This window comes from Rhinatrema bivittatum, chromosome 8, assembly GCF_901001135.1.
Source record: "Rhinatrema bivittatum chromosome 8, aRhiBiv1.1, whole genome shotgun sequence".
In the NCBI taxonomy this organism is placed as follows: domain Eukaryota; kingdom Metazoa; phylum Chordata; class Amphibia; order Gymnophiona; family Rhinatrematidae; genus Rhinatrema; species Rhinatrema bivittatum.
In genome coordinates, this window is record NC_042622.1 from 147,822,437 (window position 1) to 147,836,653 (window position 14,217).

The window sequence follows — 14,217 nt, forward strand, 5'->3', positions numbered from 1 at the left end:
TTTCAAAAATCAGGCCGCTAGACAGGAGCAATCGGCCTGGTCGAAAAATACAGGTCCTTGACGAAGGAGCCGAGGAAGATGGCGTAGCCGCAGAGGTCCGTCCGGCGCTAAGTTGAGAAAATCCATGAATCATGGCCTGCGCGGCCACTCTAGTGCTACCAGAACCATGGGACCCCGGTAGAGTTCCATTCTTCTGAGAACTTTCCCGACCAGGGGCCACGGGGGAGTGAACACGAACAGAAGGACGTCCGCCGGCCATGGGAGAGCCAAGCATCTACGCCCTCCGAGCCGTGTTCCTTCCAGCGGCGGAAGAACCAATTTGCCTTGGCATTGCAAAGGGTTGCCATGAGGCCCAGGTGGTGGGGGACCACCTGTCGACGATGAGATTCATGGCTGCGTCAGAGAGTTCCCACTTCCCGGGATCGAGCGACTGATGACTGAGAAAATCGGCCTGAACATTCCCCTTGCCCACAATGTGGGAGGCTGCCGGGCACTGTAGATGTCGCTCTGCCCAGGTGAAGAGACGGCTAGTTTCCAGGGCCATCAGCGGACTGCGGGCGCCTCCTTGGCGATTGATAAGCCACAGTGGAGGAGCTGTCGGACAAGACCCGTATCGCCTTGCCGCGGATGAGGGGGAGAAACTCCAGAAGAGCTAGGAACATTGCCCGAGCCTCCAACCGAATGATGTGCCAGCGAGCCTGAGCTGCCGGTCAGATCCCCTGGGCATACTGGGAGAGGCAGACCGCAGCCCAGCCCGAGAGACTGGTGTCCGTGGTTACTATTGTCCACTGAGGGACTTTGAGAGGCTTTCCCTGTAGCAAATGAGGAAGGGAAAGCCACCACTGCAAGTCGGACGGTAAGGCCCAAAAAACGGGAGGGACTGTGTGAAATTGTTCCGACACTGTCTGCCAACGGGACAGCAAAGCTTTCTGGAACAGTCGCATATGAGCAAAAGCCCAGGGGACAAGGTCGATGGCAGTAGCCAAGGAGCCAGAGACCTGCAGGCAGACAAAGGCCGGAGAAGGCAGCAAGATCAGACTCTGAAACCGGCCGATCAACTCGAGAGCCCGCGCGCGAGGCAAGACGACCTTGCCCACCAGGTTGTCGAAGTGGGCTCCCAGGAACCCTAACTCCTGGGAGGGCTGAAGGTAGCTCTTGGAGAAATTCAGTATGCACCCAAGAGACGCGAGGAGAGCTAACACACGATCCACCGCCTGGGCCCTGACGAACCAGATGTCCAGGTAGGGGTGAACAAGAATCCCTTTCCGGCGGAGAGCTGCTGCCACCACCACCATGATTTTGGTGAAGGTGCGAGGTGCCGTCGCGAGACCAAAGGGAAGCGCCCTGAACTGGAAGTCCCGGTGGAGGATGTGAACGCGAAGAGACTACGGTAGCCGTGATGAATTGGAATATGGAAATACGCCTCTGTCAAAGCAAGTGAGGCGAGGAACTCTCCGGGGCGAAACGGCACGAGGACCACTCGCAGAGTTTTCATGCAGAAAGCAGGATCTTGAGAACCCGGTTGACTCTTGTGAGGTCTAAGATCAGACGAAAACCCGTCCTGTTAGGGAACAACGAAGTAAATAGAATACTGGCCTGCGGCAAGTTTGCTGTCTGGAACCGGGACCACCACGCCCAGACACAGCGGCCAGGTGGGGGTTTGCTCCACTGCGACCAACCGCACGGGGAAATAGAAAAAGGATCTCGAGAATCTCGAGCAAAGCGAAGGCGTACCAGTCTCTGAGGGCGTCAAGGACCCACTGGTCTGACATGAATTTGACCCATGCCACGAAAAACAGGGAGAGTCGACCGCCTAGGAAGGGGACCGAGGAATGAGTCAAGAGAACTTCATTGTGTGGCAGGTGTAAGGATGGAGCGTGTGGGCTGGCCCTCGCGAAAGGGACGGCGCCCACAGGGAGGCTGCGACCAAGACGGAAAAACCCCTGAGGAAGCCGGGAAACCCTCCTGTATCGTGATCGCATAAGTAGTCCACGGAGGGATTATTGTCTTTTTTTTTTTAATCTAAGCATACCTCCGGGAGGGGGAGCTTGTCTAGTGTACGGCCCACCCAGAGTCCCTTCTCGGGAGCGTTCCATTCCCGCAGGCGTACAACTTGTGCGTGGGATGAGAGGGGAAGGCGATTGCTGGATCCCTGATTCCCGCCAGGACTAGGTCCATATCCTTGGGCAAAGAGGCCGTAAGGGAGTCTGAAGACCCTGGGTTCGTCCCCCTCCAGGGGTGGAAGGGTATCCTCTGCATCCGGATTGGTGGCAGGATCCAGGGGTACCTGATCCACCGGGAGGTCGGGGAGAGGGCACCCCCGGGACCACCTGCGCCCCAAGGGATCCCGGGGGCTCTGCAGCTGGTCTAACCGTCAACGGCGCGGGTAAATTTTTTTTTTTTTTGCCGGGGGGGGGGGGGGCGCGCGAACCTTCCTCCTCCTCCTGCAGGCTAGCTAAATAAAATCTACGCAGGAGGGCGGCAAAATTAGATACAAAACGAGCCCTGGAAGTCTCGGGTGGGGGAGGGAGAGGCTGCTGAAATCGGGGCTTAGCTGCAAAAAAAAAAAAAAAAAAAAAAAAAATCGGCCCCCCCCCCAGCCCCAGGGAGCTCCGAAAATGGAGCAGACAAAAAATCCAAAATGGCCGCCATTCCCGGGCTTTCCCGACCCGGGAACGGCCTGGCCAAGCTCTGGGGAGTTGATCCCCGGGCTAAATTTGCCAGCCCTGCTGAGGAGGGACCTACCCCACCCGGCAGGGAGGCAGAGAAGAGGCCCCCTCGCAAAAAAACACAAAGGGGCTGGCAGAGAAGAGGCAGGCTGCCTGCCGCAGCAAAGAGAGAGCCGTGCTGAAGAAAAAAAGGCTGCAGAGAAAAGTTTGATTGACAGCCTGGAGGCCCGGAGTGAAGCAGGGGGGAAACCTGCTGACTTCTGCCTGTCTGGCTGCCGGTTCAAGCCCAGGTGGGGGACAAAGACACAGAATATTGGTCTGCTGCCGTGGGAGGATTCAAGATGGCGGCACGCATTGAGCTCTAAGTCTGAGCTCTCTGGAACTCTTATTTTTTCCTTTGAAGAATGCCCACTAAAAGAAAAGGGAAAGTACGGACCTACCCATCCGTGTCGACTCCCTCTTCAAGCTCTCAACCTGAGATAACCGGCTTCATGTGCCCCACACTCCAACAGAGGACAACCGAGGAAGCTGTTGTGCACGACGGCGTGGGAGAGCCGTTCGTGCCGGCAGGGGAGGTGTGTCTCAGCCCGGAGGAGAGGCAACCGCCTGTGCAGAGAGCTGGCAAGGAGCCAGGGAGGGAGGAACTGGTGGCGATTCAAACCGGTACTGCTTCAGAGAGCCCCTTGCAATTCCTTGAAGGTGTTGATCTGGGACCTTTCACCTCGAGTCCGGTGGAAGGACAGAGAGCTGCGGGACCATTGGAGACCAGCGGGAGGCTGGAAGGAGGTATGAATGCAGACAATGCCCTCAGGAAGCAGTTAATAGCCATACCAACGCAGCCTGCACAGGTGATGTTAGATTCTCTTTGGGATTTTATGGCTGGGATGGCTTCTGCAATAAATTCTTTGAGCGACAAAATGGAACAATCTAATTCACAAAGTTTTCAAAAATCTGCTGACATACAGAACCAAGTCGACCTCCTGAAAGGAAAAGTCAGTGGTTTGGAAGAGAAAGGCAATGAGTTTCAGCAGTATAAGATAGCAGTGATTAAAGATCGTGAGGTGCTATCCAGGCGAATGGAATTTCTTTAAAATAAATCTAGACATAAACCTCCGTTTGATAAATTTTCCGAGAAAAGCTGGAAATTACCGAAGCAAATTTTCCATCTATTAATTCTTGTTTTTTTCTTCCTTTGTCAAGACAGATGGAAAGTGCCAGTAATGTTCCCTTTGCAGGAAATCTAACAGGATTTTTGGAAGATTCAACCTTAGAAGTGATTCACAGGGGAACACTTCTGGTATCTTTTATTACAACTAAGGATATTGGCTTGGTGATGAAATCATAGTTCAGGAAATATCCAATAAATTTTCATGAAGCAGCAGTGAAAATATTTCCAGATTTAGCCCCAGCCACACAGGCCAGGCGTCGAGGTTTTTTAAACCTCAGACAAGAGGCTGTTGGGCTGGGCTTTACAGTAAAAATTTCTTTCCTTGTAAATGTTTCCTGTCAAAGAGTAATAAACGCTTTGTGTTTTTTACGTCAGATCAGTTAAAAGAATTTATAGATGCGCAATTAACCGGAGGACTTTACCAGGAGAAACCTCTCGACGGAGAGGAAAGGCGAAAGGGAACGCTGACAGCTCCTTTTTCCAGCTGGGAGCTTGAGTCATCTGCTCGGCGTTGCTGGTTACGCCCCCCCCCCCTGTGACGTCATCACTCGGAGACAGGACTGGTGAATAAATTCGGGGCAGGGCGGCGCACAGCCGCCGGCGCGCAGCCGAAGCCACACGCCAAAGGGGTGCGCCCCTTCTAAATTTTTTCTTCTAACTGATATTTCTTTCCTGTATGGGGAGAAAACAAAAGACCAAGGTGTGGACATCTTCCCCAGCACCACTTGAGACCAGAGGACCAATGGACTCCCATATTATCAGAAGGGTAAGTCAATCTGCCCGTAGTTCGATTCCTGATATTTCCTTCTCATCTGGATCTTCTCAGAGCCCTAGCCAATTGCAGCCACCTCAGCAAATTTTAGAACCACCAGACCTCTCCCATCAAAATTTGCCTCAAATGGAAGAAACACCAAATACGGACTCTCTAGCCCCACCTATTATTGGGGGTACAGAGGAAGAGGGGACAATAGGTGATTCAGGATTACAGGCAGTAATCACTGAACATGTTGATCCCCAAAATGTTACTTTGGGAGACACGTTTGGCGTGCTATCAATGAGTTGCAGAAAACTATGACTATGTCAATTGCTCAAAATAATAAAACCTGTAATGAGATTAAAGAATCTGTAGGAAAACATAATGTTTGATTAGATAAATTGGAGGAAGTTAGCAAGAATATGACATCACAAATAAACTCTTTACAAGGGGTTAATAATTCATTCATTAAGGATAGTTTGTTAAATCAGAGGCAGATAGAAAATCTGGAAAATACATTAAGGATGAAAAATTTACGTTTTTTAAATTTTCCAGTAACCAGACTTATATCAGCCCAAGAATTGTTGAAAAAATATTTTGTAGAAATTTTGGCAATCAATAATATTGATGAAAAAAATCTCAAAATTATATTATATTTCTAATAGGAGTTTGAGATTACAGGAGGGTGAGGAGGGTATGGACCAAGTCCAACAAGACTCCCCTAATTTAACAGCATTCTTAGAATCATCAATTGATGATATTCCTAAAAGAGCAACTTTGTCACTCTTTGTAGGGAAAGTGATAAAAATTTAGTCTTACAGAAATATTTTAAGAATAAGGATTATTTGTTCTGTGGTCAGAAAATACAGGTCTTTCCGGACGTTTCACGTAGTACGCAACTAAGAAGGAAGCAATTCCTAATGTTAAAACAAAGGGTTTTGGCATTGGGGGCAACCTTTTTCCTAAAATTTCCCTGCAAATGTTTAGTTGTACTACAAAGAAACACATTTATTTTTCAGGACCCAACTCATTTGGAAACTTTTCTACAAGATAAGGGTTGAGGTAGATAGCTGCAAATAAATAATGTTTATCTCCAATGTTGCAAATTTGATTGCATAATTTCCTAATAATGTATTTGAATTGATCCTCCCATAATGTGGACTAGGATTTTTGATGTATTTGTTTTTCTAAATAGGATTGCTTTAAGTTTATTCATACATGAAAAATGTTTTCTTTGTGATTTTTTACAACTGTATTTTGTTTAAAATCTCAATAAAGTATAAATTAAAAAAAAAAAAGAATTTATAGATGCCAGGAAAATTAATATCTTAACCCAGTAAGATTGATATGGAGTGTTTATAATGTATACCTTCCATTAGAGTTTATATAGTTATTCCTGTGTTGAACTTCCTTAAGATTTCATATCTCCTCCCTACTTCATATGCTGCTGGGAGTGGGAATTAATGGTTGAAGATTAATAATGATTACTTATGTGATTACTCCAACTTGTTTATTTGGTTTAAAAATGTTTCTTTTTCCTGATAAGGATTAATGTAAAGTTAGGAGTAAAGGTTTGCTTATGACATTAAGAACCCACTGAATTTCTTTATAAGCAAATATTTTATGTATTGAAAATGTATAAATAAAAAAAAAAAAAAAGAATATTGGTCTGCTGCTGTAGGTAAATATTAAAAGCACTGGGAGCACTTTTAAGCTTGAGCCTGTTTGTGTCTTTTTTTTTTTGTAAAAAGACCGAGCACAGCAGCATAACATTAAGACCCTTCAGCAGCCGGGGGAGGGGGAAGACGAGCCCTGGACAGTCTCAGTCCCCACACCTGGAAGCTGTAACGGACACAGGCTATGCACTGCACAAGGGGCAAAGCCCCCCTGAGTCCGGCAAGAACCAAGAGACGGAACAGTCTCCTGAAGAAAAAATCCACAACTTCCTGACTAACCTTTTAACTTTATTTTAACAGGAAGAAAACTACAAAATCCCTAAGGAATAAGTACTTGCTTGATCCCAGAAGGAAAGAAGAGAAAGAAGGCTGACTAGCCTAGATCAGGAGACCGAAGGGAGACGTGCTGCACCTGCTGGAGACAGACAAATACTGAAGGGTTACAGGATAGGCTCTGTCCTCATATAGGATATCCTTTCAGTTTTAGGATGTCTCCACCTGCTGGAAAGGAGGCTCAACCACAGTCTGGACTGATCTGGGTACGTACAGGGAATATGCTATTCTGGCTTTCTGCGATCATGGGGCAAATCATTCATCTTCCTGTGCTGCAGTGTTCCCACAAAAGTATTCAGAAATTAATACATACTAGTGGCACTCTTTCTACTACTCCCTTACGTCCCTTTCAGAAATGTTCATACAGATCACAGGCCAGAAATAAGCTGTCATGCCATCCACCTGGAGGTGACAAACTACAGGTCTCAAGTACTGATGAGATGAAGGCCCTCAGCAACACTGTAGTCTGCTGCCTACAAAGACCTGGGGGCTCTACCACCTGGTGATACTCACAGTTGGGTGGCTGGGGGAGCAATGGTGTGTGGGGTGGCTGCTGCTGTGCTTGGTCCTGCTGCCGTTGCTCCTGAGGTGGCTGGGACTGGGTAGGTAAGGAGGCGCGCAGGACATCCATCCGGCAGGTGGGGCAAGTTTGTTGGCGCTGGAACCAAGACCGCAGACAGCTGGGGTTAAACAAAAAAATAAAATAAATAAAAACAAAACAAACCTTTAAGGAAAAAATTCCCTATGCCCAGGACGGCTCATCCTGCTGCCAGAATTCTCTTTTCCCAGCAATTTATGTAGGATTGCTATACAGTTAGCTAAGAAAGTTTTCTTGATTAAATCAGATGGGAAGAACTAAACTAAAAACCATGAAGTGATTAAAACTTGACTGGGTATAACTTCACATTCAGGCAAATACAGAACGGTGCACTCGGCCGAGTGCACCGTTAGTCCCCGTTTGGACACGCGATTTTGACGTGCTATTATTACACCTTATACAGTAAGGAGTAATAGCACTTGGAAAACATGCGGCCAACCCCCCCCCCCCCCCCGAAAATAATAGCGCTCATCGCATGCAAATGCATGTTGATGAGCCTATTAGGTATTCACCCGCAATACAGAAAGCAGAATGTGCGGCCAAGCCGCACATTTTACTTTCAGAAATTAACTCCTGCCAAAGGCAGGCGCTAACTTCAGACAGCATCGGGCAAGTGTACAGAAAAGCAGAAAAAAACTGCTTTTCTGTACACCCTCCGACTTAATATCATAGCGATATAAAGTCAGAGGCCCCAAAAATAAAAATCTTTAAAAAAAACAAAAAAAAACTGCCGGCATCCATTTTCCGAACCCATTGGCTGTCAGCGGGTTCGACAACAGACGCCAGTAAAATTAAGCGTTGGCTATCAGACCCACTGACAGCTGCCATTTCCGCCAATAAGGAGGCGCTAGGGACACGCTCTTGTACCTAGCGCCTCCTTATTAGCATGGGACCTAATTTAAATAGTGAATTGCGCGCCCAGGAGAGGTGCCTGGGCGCGCGTTGTGAGAGCGGGCACTCGCCTCAGAGCACTGGCTCTCCCGTGCACTTTACTGTATGGGCCTGACAGCGACTCTTCATAAGGAAAGGGGCACCATGGGAATCAAAGTCACAACTTGCCTGCTTGGCTCTATAGCCTCTTCTTTGGGCTCAATGCTAGTTCTCTCTTTTATACTAAGATATTTTTTCTTTGGTGTCTACACTTATTAAAATATAAAGTGTGCATCTTTTATGGCAGTTGGTCTGCTTGTACAAAATTCTCCCTTCTGCTGTTTGTGCTAAAGTCCAGCTTTATGTTTGTCAGTACGATGTCTGCATGTGGCTCTGGCAATCTGCTCTTCAGTTGTCCATGCTCTATTCATGGTGTATGTGCATCAATGTGATGTTTGCTTGGGGCTCTGATGAAAATCGTAAAAATCAGCAGCTTCCTATTTTTTTTTATTTTTTTTTTACAAAAGGCTAATAGCGGTGGGTGTGGTAAAGCAGGGAAAGCTTTCAAATACTAAATACCTCCTCAGGAATTAAATAAAAATCAGAAAAAAAGGTCAGCATATGAGTCAATGTGATATGTTGCCAGAGAGTTAGTGCTTGAGTGAGGAGCTCCCCTGACTGAACTAAAATCTTGTTTACATACATTTCTTCCCTATGATTATGGCTACAACTAAGGACAAAGAAACAGTCCAGAGCCTATAGTGAGGCAAGCAATATAAATGTGAAAAAAAACTTGGATAAGTTTTGAAATGGAGAAATTACTTATCTGATAATTTCATTTTCTTAGTGTAGACAGATGGACTCATTACCAATGGATTATTCTCCCCTGCCAGCAGATGGAGACAGTCAGATTTCAAAGCTCAGGTCACCCTAGATACACCCCTGCAGTGATCTCAGCCCTTCAGTATTCTCTTCAAAAGCCACTGTGGACATACTATTGAAAAAAACCTGATTTAAAATATGATTAAAAACATATAACTGTAACTGAACTCAACCAAACACTGAACCTCAGTGAGAATATAGATGCCCTGATCTAGGGATTGGATGATGATTACCTGTAATCTCTTGGAACAGATATCCACTCCATGGGCGAATCCTTGGCACTGTTCATGGGCAGCCGTGGGCAGGAGGCTGAGTCCATCTGTCTACATTAAGGAAAACTAAATTATCGGGTAAGTAATTTCTCCATTTCCTAGCGTGTAGCCAGATGGATGCAGGACCAATGGGATGTACAAAAGCTATTCCCGATCGGGGCAAGAGGCTGCCCGCGGTCTGGTTAATACTGCCCTTGCAAGGGCTGAATCCTCTCGGGCCTCTGTGTCCAGGCGATAGATCCTGGAGAAGGTGTGCAAGGAGGACCTCGTCGCTGCTCAGCAGATATTGACGGGAAACAGCAGTCTTAGCTTCTGCCCATGAGACTGCCTGAGCCATAGTGAAATGAGCTTTAACCTGAGAAAGTAATGGCTTTCCTGCCTCCACATAGGCTCCCATGACCATCTCCTTAATCCAGCAAGCTATGGGTGAACCAGTCTTCCGGACTGGTTCTGAAACTTCCAGATACTGCATCAAAAGTCTGACATTCAAATGATGGAGGCGGTATTCTTCCGCATCCTTGTGCTTATCTAGGGATGGCAATGACATGGACTGATTCAAATGAAACTCTGAGACTACCTTGGGCAAGAAGGATGGAATGGTATGAAGCTGTAACGCTCCTGGAATCATCTGGAGGAAAGTTACCGACACGACAATGCCTATAGGTCAGAGATGCGACGTGCCGAGCATATAGCCACCAGGAACACCGTTTTCAAGGTTAATAAATGCTAGGAAAGACTACACAGCAGCCGAAAAGGACCCTGCCAAAAATTCTAATAATAGAATTAAAATTCCACAAGGGAACTGGCCACCATAGGGGGTGGCCTAAGTGCTTCACCCCTTTCAGAAAACGGGTCACATCTGGATGAGCCGACAAACTGATTCCATTCACCTCGCCCCTGAAACAGGAGAGAGCCACTACGTGGACCTTCAAGGAATTAAGGGTCAAACCTTTATTGAAGCCAGAATTAGTGGGATTTTGAACGCCCGAGGGGGGGGGGGGGGGGGGGAGGAAACTGCGTTCCTCGCACTAGGCCTCAAATACTCTCCAGACCCGCACCATAGGTCAGGAATGTAGAGAACTTCCAAAAGCAGAGTAAGGTGGCAATTACTGCTACAGAACATCCTCGCTTCATCAGGCGAGCCATCTCAAGGGCCCGAACCATAAAGACAGAATTGAGTCTGATCCTCGTAAAGGACCAGGCCCTGCTGTAGAAGGTCTGTCTGTGTGTGTCTCCGCATGGGCCAATCTGGAGCTACTAGTAGGACTAATCCCCCATGGTACTCAATTCTGCGAATGACCCTGCCCAGCAGAGACCACAGAGGGAAGGCATATAGCAACTCTTCTCCCGGCCAGGTCTGAACCACTGATCTCTTCTGCGACTAAAGAATCAAAGAACCTTCATATTGTGAGATGTGGCCAGCAGGTTGATGGACGGGAGACCCCAGTGATCTATCAGCTGAAAGGCTTTGGCTGACAATGCCCACTCTCCTGGATTCAGCCTCTCCCTGCTTAGAAAGTCTGCTCTGACTGACTTTTCCTGTGATGTGGGAGATTGAGATCCTCTGTAGATGTCCTGCTGCCTTTCCATAAGAAGATCTATCTCCTGTGACATTTGCTGACTCTTGGTTCCACCCTGTCGGTTGATGTAGCCTCCCGTCGTTGCACTATCCGACATTACACGGACCGTTTGGCCCTGGAGTCTGTGGCTGAACTGTCATGCCAATTTGACTGACCAGCCTTCCAGGCAGTTGATGTTCAAAAGGGCCTCTTCCTTGGTCCAACGTCCCTGGGCCATCAGCTCCTGACAGTGAGCTCCCCATCCCCAGAGGCTCGCGTCTATTGTGAGGACCAGCCAGTTCTGAGAGGACTGGGGTACACCCCTGTTCAGATGAGCTTCCTGTAGCCACCATTGGAGCTGAAAGCATACTCATCAGTAAGTGGAGGCGAATCAAATAGTTTTGAGACTGCAGATTTCAACATGACAGTAGTGTGCGGGTTCCAATGTGACAGTAGTGAGCAGTGAAGTGGTCACATGTGTGCCCTCGCCCACGGCACTACCTCCAGGGTTGCCGCCAAACCAAGAACTTGGAGATAGCTCCACACCGTCTGGCATATCATGCTCATCAAGTGATGCACTTGAGACATTAACTTCCTTATCTGTATGGTTGGAAGGAAGGAAGACCTTGCCCTGCTTGGTGTCAAAACAGACTCCCAGATATTCCAAGGACTGGGAGGGCTTGAGACTGCTTTTGTCCAGGTTTAAAACCCAAGTTCCTGAAGCAAGGAGGTCACCCTATTGGTCATTCAGACTCTCTTCCATGGACTTGGCCTGGATCAACCAGTCATCCAAGTACGGGTGCACCAGGATTCCCCTCTTCTGAATGCTACCGCTACGACCACCATAATCTTAGAAACTGTTCTGGGAGTGGTGGCTAGGCCAAAGGGCAATGCCCGGAACTGATAATGGTGACCCAGTACTGTAAAGCGTAAAACTGTGTTCTTAACAGATTGGAATATGCAGGTAGGCCTCAAATAGGTCCAGGGAGGTAAAGAACTCTTCCGATTGTACGGCCATTCCGATTGTATGGCCATTGTCACACAGCGTAGGGTTTCCATGCAGAAATGATTCACTCAGAGGTCGGTTGACGCTCTTGAGGTCCAGGATGGGGTGAAAGGAAACTTCCTTCTTGGGTACCAATGAAACAGCTCTGTATTTTCCTGGGGCACAGGTACTCAGATTACAGTGCTCATTCTGAGAAGCCTTTAAAAAAAAAAGAGAGAGTCTTCTCCACTGCCTGCTTCTTGTGCTGGGAGTGGCAAGGAAACATCATGAATATGACCCGAGGAATGCTATGAAATTACAGTGCATGTCCTTCATGATTGACATCCAGGACCCATTTGTCCGAAGTGATCTCGGCCCACCTCTGGTACAAGAGGGACAGTCGACCCCCTATCTAAGGGTGAGTTGGCAAATTTTCATTTGGGAGGGGGGAGGGGGGTTTGGGACGAACCTGATCCTGCCCCTCTCTTGGGCTGTTGACTTTGAAGGACTGAGACATCTCAAATGTTGATTTTCTGCAGGGGTGAAAGCTATGGGAGCCACTGGATCAACCCCTCATAGGTGAGAGGCACTGTAACTGCTTTCTCTTATCTTCTGGTAACCGGGGAACTGGAGATTCACACTATTTACCGGCCGGCTTTTCCAATTCGCTTCCGAAAAGGAGTGATCATTTAAAGGGCATCTTTGTAAGATTTGCCTTGGAGGTTGCGTCTGCTGACCAATTCCGCAGCCATAGCTGTCTTCTTGGCTGCCACCACTGAGACCACTCCTCTGGCTGAAGTATGGCCTAGATCCGAGCCCATCTCCAGATGGGCTCGGATCTAGGCCTCCCCTCCAGCAGATGGAGTCTGCTGGAGGGGAGGCATAATCCAGCAGTCTGGACTGATCCTGGTACGTACAGGGAATTAAGTACTTGCTTGATCCAAGAAATAAGAATAACTGGCTGAGAAGCCGAATCAGGAGACCGAAGGGTGAGCTGATTCACCTGCTGGGAGACAGATAAATACTGAAGGGTTACAGGATGGGCTCTGTCCTCATATAGGGCACCTCTGCAGTTTTAGTCTGTCTCCACCTGCTGGAAAGTAGGCTCAACCCAAGGTCTGCACTGATCTGGGTACATACAGGGAAATAGAAGCTTTTTAATCCATATTCCAAGTGAAGTCCAGGACCTGTCTATTAAGGCTGTCAAACCGGGTGTTGAGATCTGCGAGTGCAGATGCAAGTTTTGGATGCGTTCACGAGCTGAGTCGGTGTGCTGGCGAATCGTGTCGACGTCGATGGTAGAAAGAGATCAAGGACACATCGAGCCGTAGTATGCCAGTTTCTGGGCACGAGCTCTGTTTCTAACGGTACACGTCAAGGGGTGGCTTCGTTATTTTTTTTTGCAGTCATGCCCATTCTGGGCTTTCGTATTTCCTAGGCATTTGTTCGTGGTTTGCCTCAGCGCCCCTGTGAACTTTTTTTTTTTTTTTTTTTTTACAATTTCTGAGCCGGCAGATGCATCAGCGAGCCGACGTAGGCATCGATGTGCCCGCGGATGTGGCGGGCTGCTGGCATCAAGGGCGCATTGGTGCGCCATTGGACACTGCGGCATATTGGTGAACGCACCTGTCCTTGATGTGCTCAGACGCTGATAGGAGGCTAGATCCTGTTTGCCATTACATAGTTAATGGTAAATGAATGTCTCTTTCCAGCTCCTGTAACCAGGGAAGTGGAACAGCAAGTGGGGCAACGTGAACCGACTGCATCAAAATGAACAGAGAGCAAAATCTGGCCCAGCCTGTCATTGTCTTATCCATACACCAACACTCACTGTTCTTTGGTTCCTTTCCTTCCCTCAGGGAGAGCCATTCTTTTCTCTGTGTGTGACTGTGTCAATGCTCCGGCAGAAGCGTCGATGGACGCATCATTGCGCCAGCAGACACGGCCCTGCGTTGATGAGTCTCACGTTGCACGGGAACTCAACTCTATGCCAGGCCAGCTGAACTGGGAGGCTATCGAGGAGGTAAGCACTAGAAAGAGGGCTTTCATGGCCTGATGGGGGTCCCCAGAGACAGGGGATTTCTTCCCAGAAATGCTATTTGTTTTGGTTTTTTTACCCGCGATGAGGTCCTTGCGCCAGTGAGTCTATCGACTGTAACCGTGGTGCCCTTCCCCAGGCTCCACTCTGTATCGGCTCGAGAATAAACCCAGGAGGCCTACCGAGGAGGCAAGGTAAGGCATCGAATCGACTGGGTGGGGGGAGGGTGTGCCCAGAGATATATCAGAAGATCTCTTGAGGGCAGGTTTTAAAAAGGAGATTTTTTTTTTTTTAATCTGTCGATATGTATTTCCATATTAATATAATGAAGAAAAGTTTTGGTTTTTTTTGTAAAATGTGAATAGAAGAGCTCTGTGCTTGGAAAAAGACTGAGGAGCCTGAGGTAATCCTGT

The 14,217-nt window shown here is 48.0% G+C and overlaps 1 protein-coding gene across 5 annotated transcripts in view; it reads right to left on the bottom strand.

Moving 5' to 3' along the window:
* Positions 1-14,217, bottom strand: part of SYVN1 (synoviolin 1) — a 134,792-nt gene that overhangs the window by 64,390 nt on the left and 56,185 nt on the right. For all 5 annotated transcript variants that reach the window (XM_029611402.1, XM_029611401.1, XM_029611405.1 and 2 more), the window contains exon 12: positions 7,114-7,280. In XM_029611402.1, the coding sequence (XP_029467262.1) occupies positions 7,114-7,280 (167 nt within the window). The remainder of the gene's footprint in view (positions 1-7,113; positions 7,281-14,217) is intronic.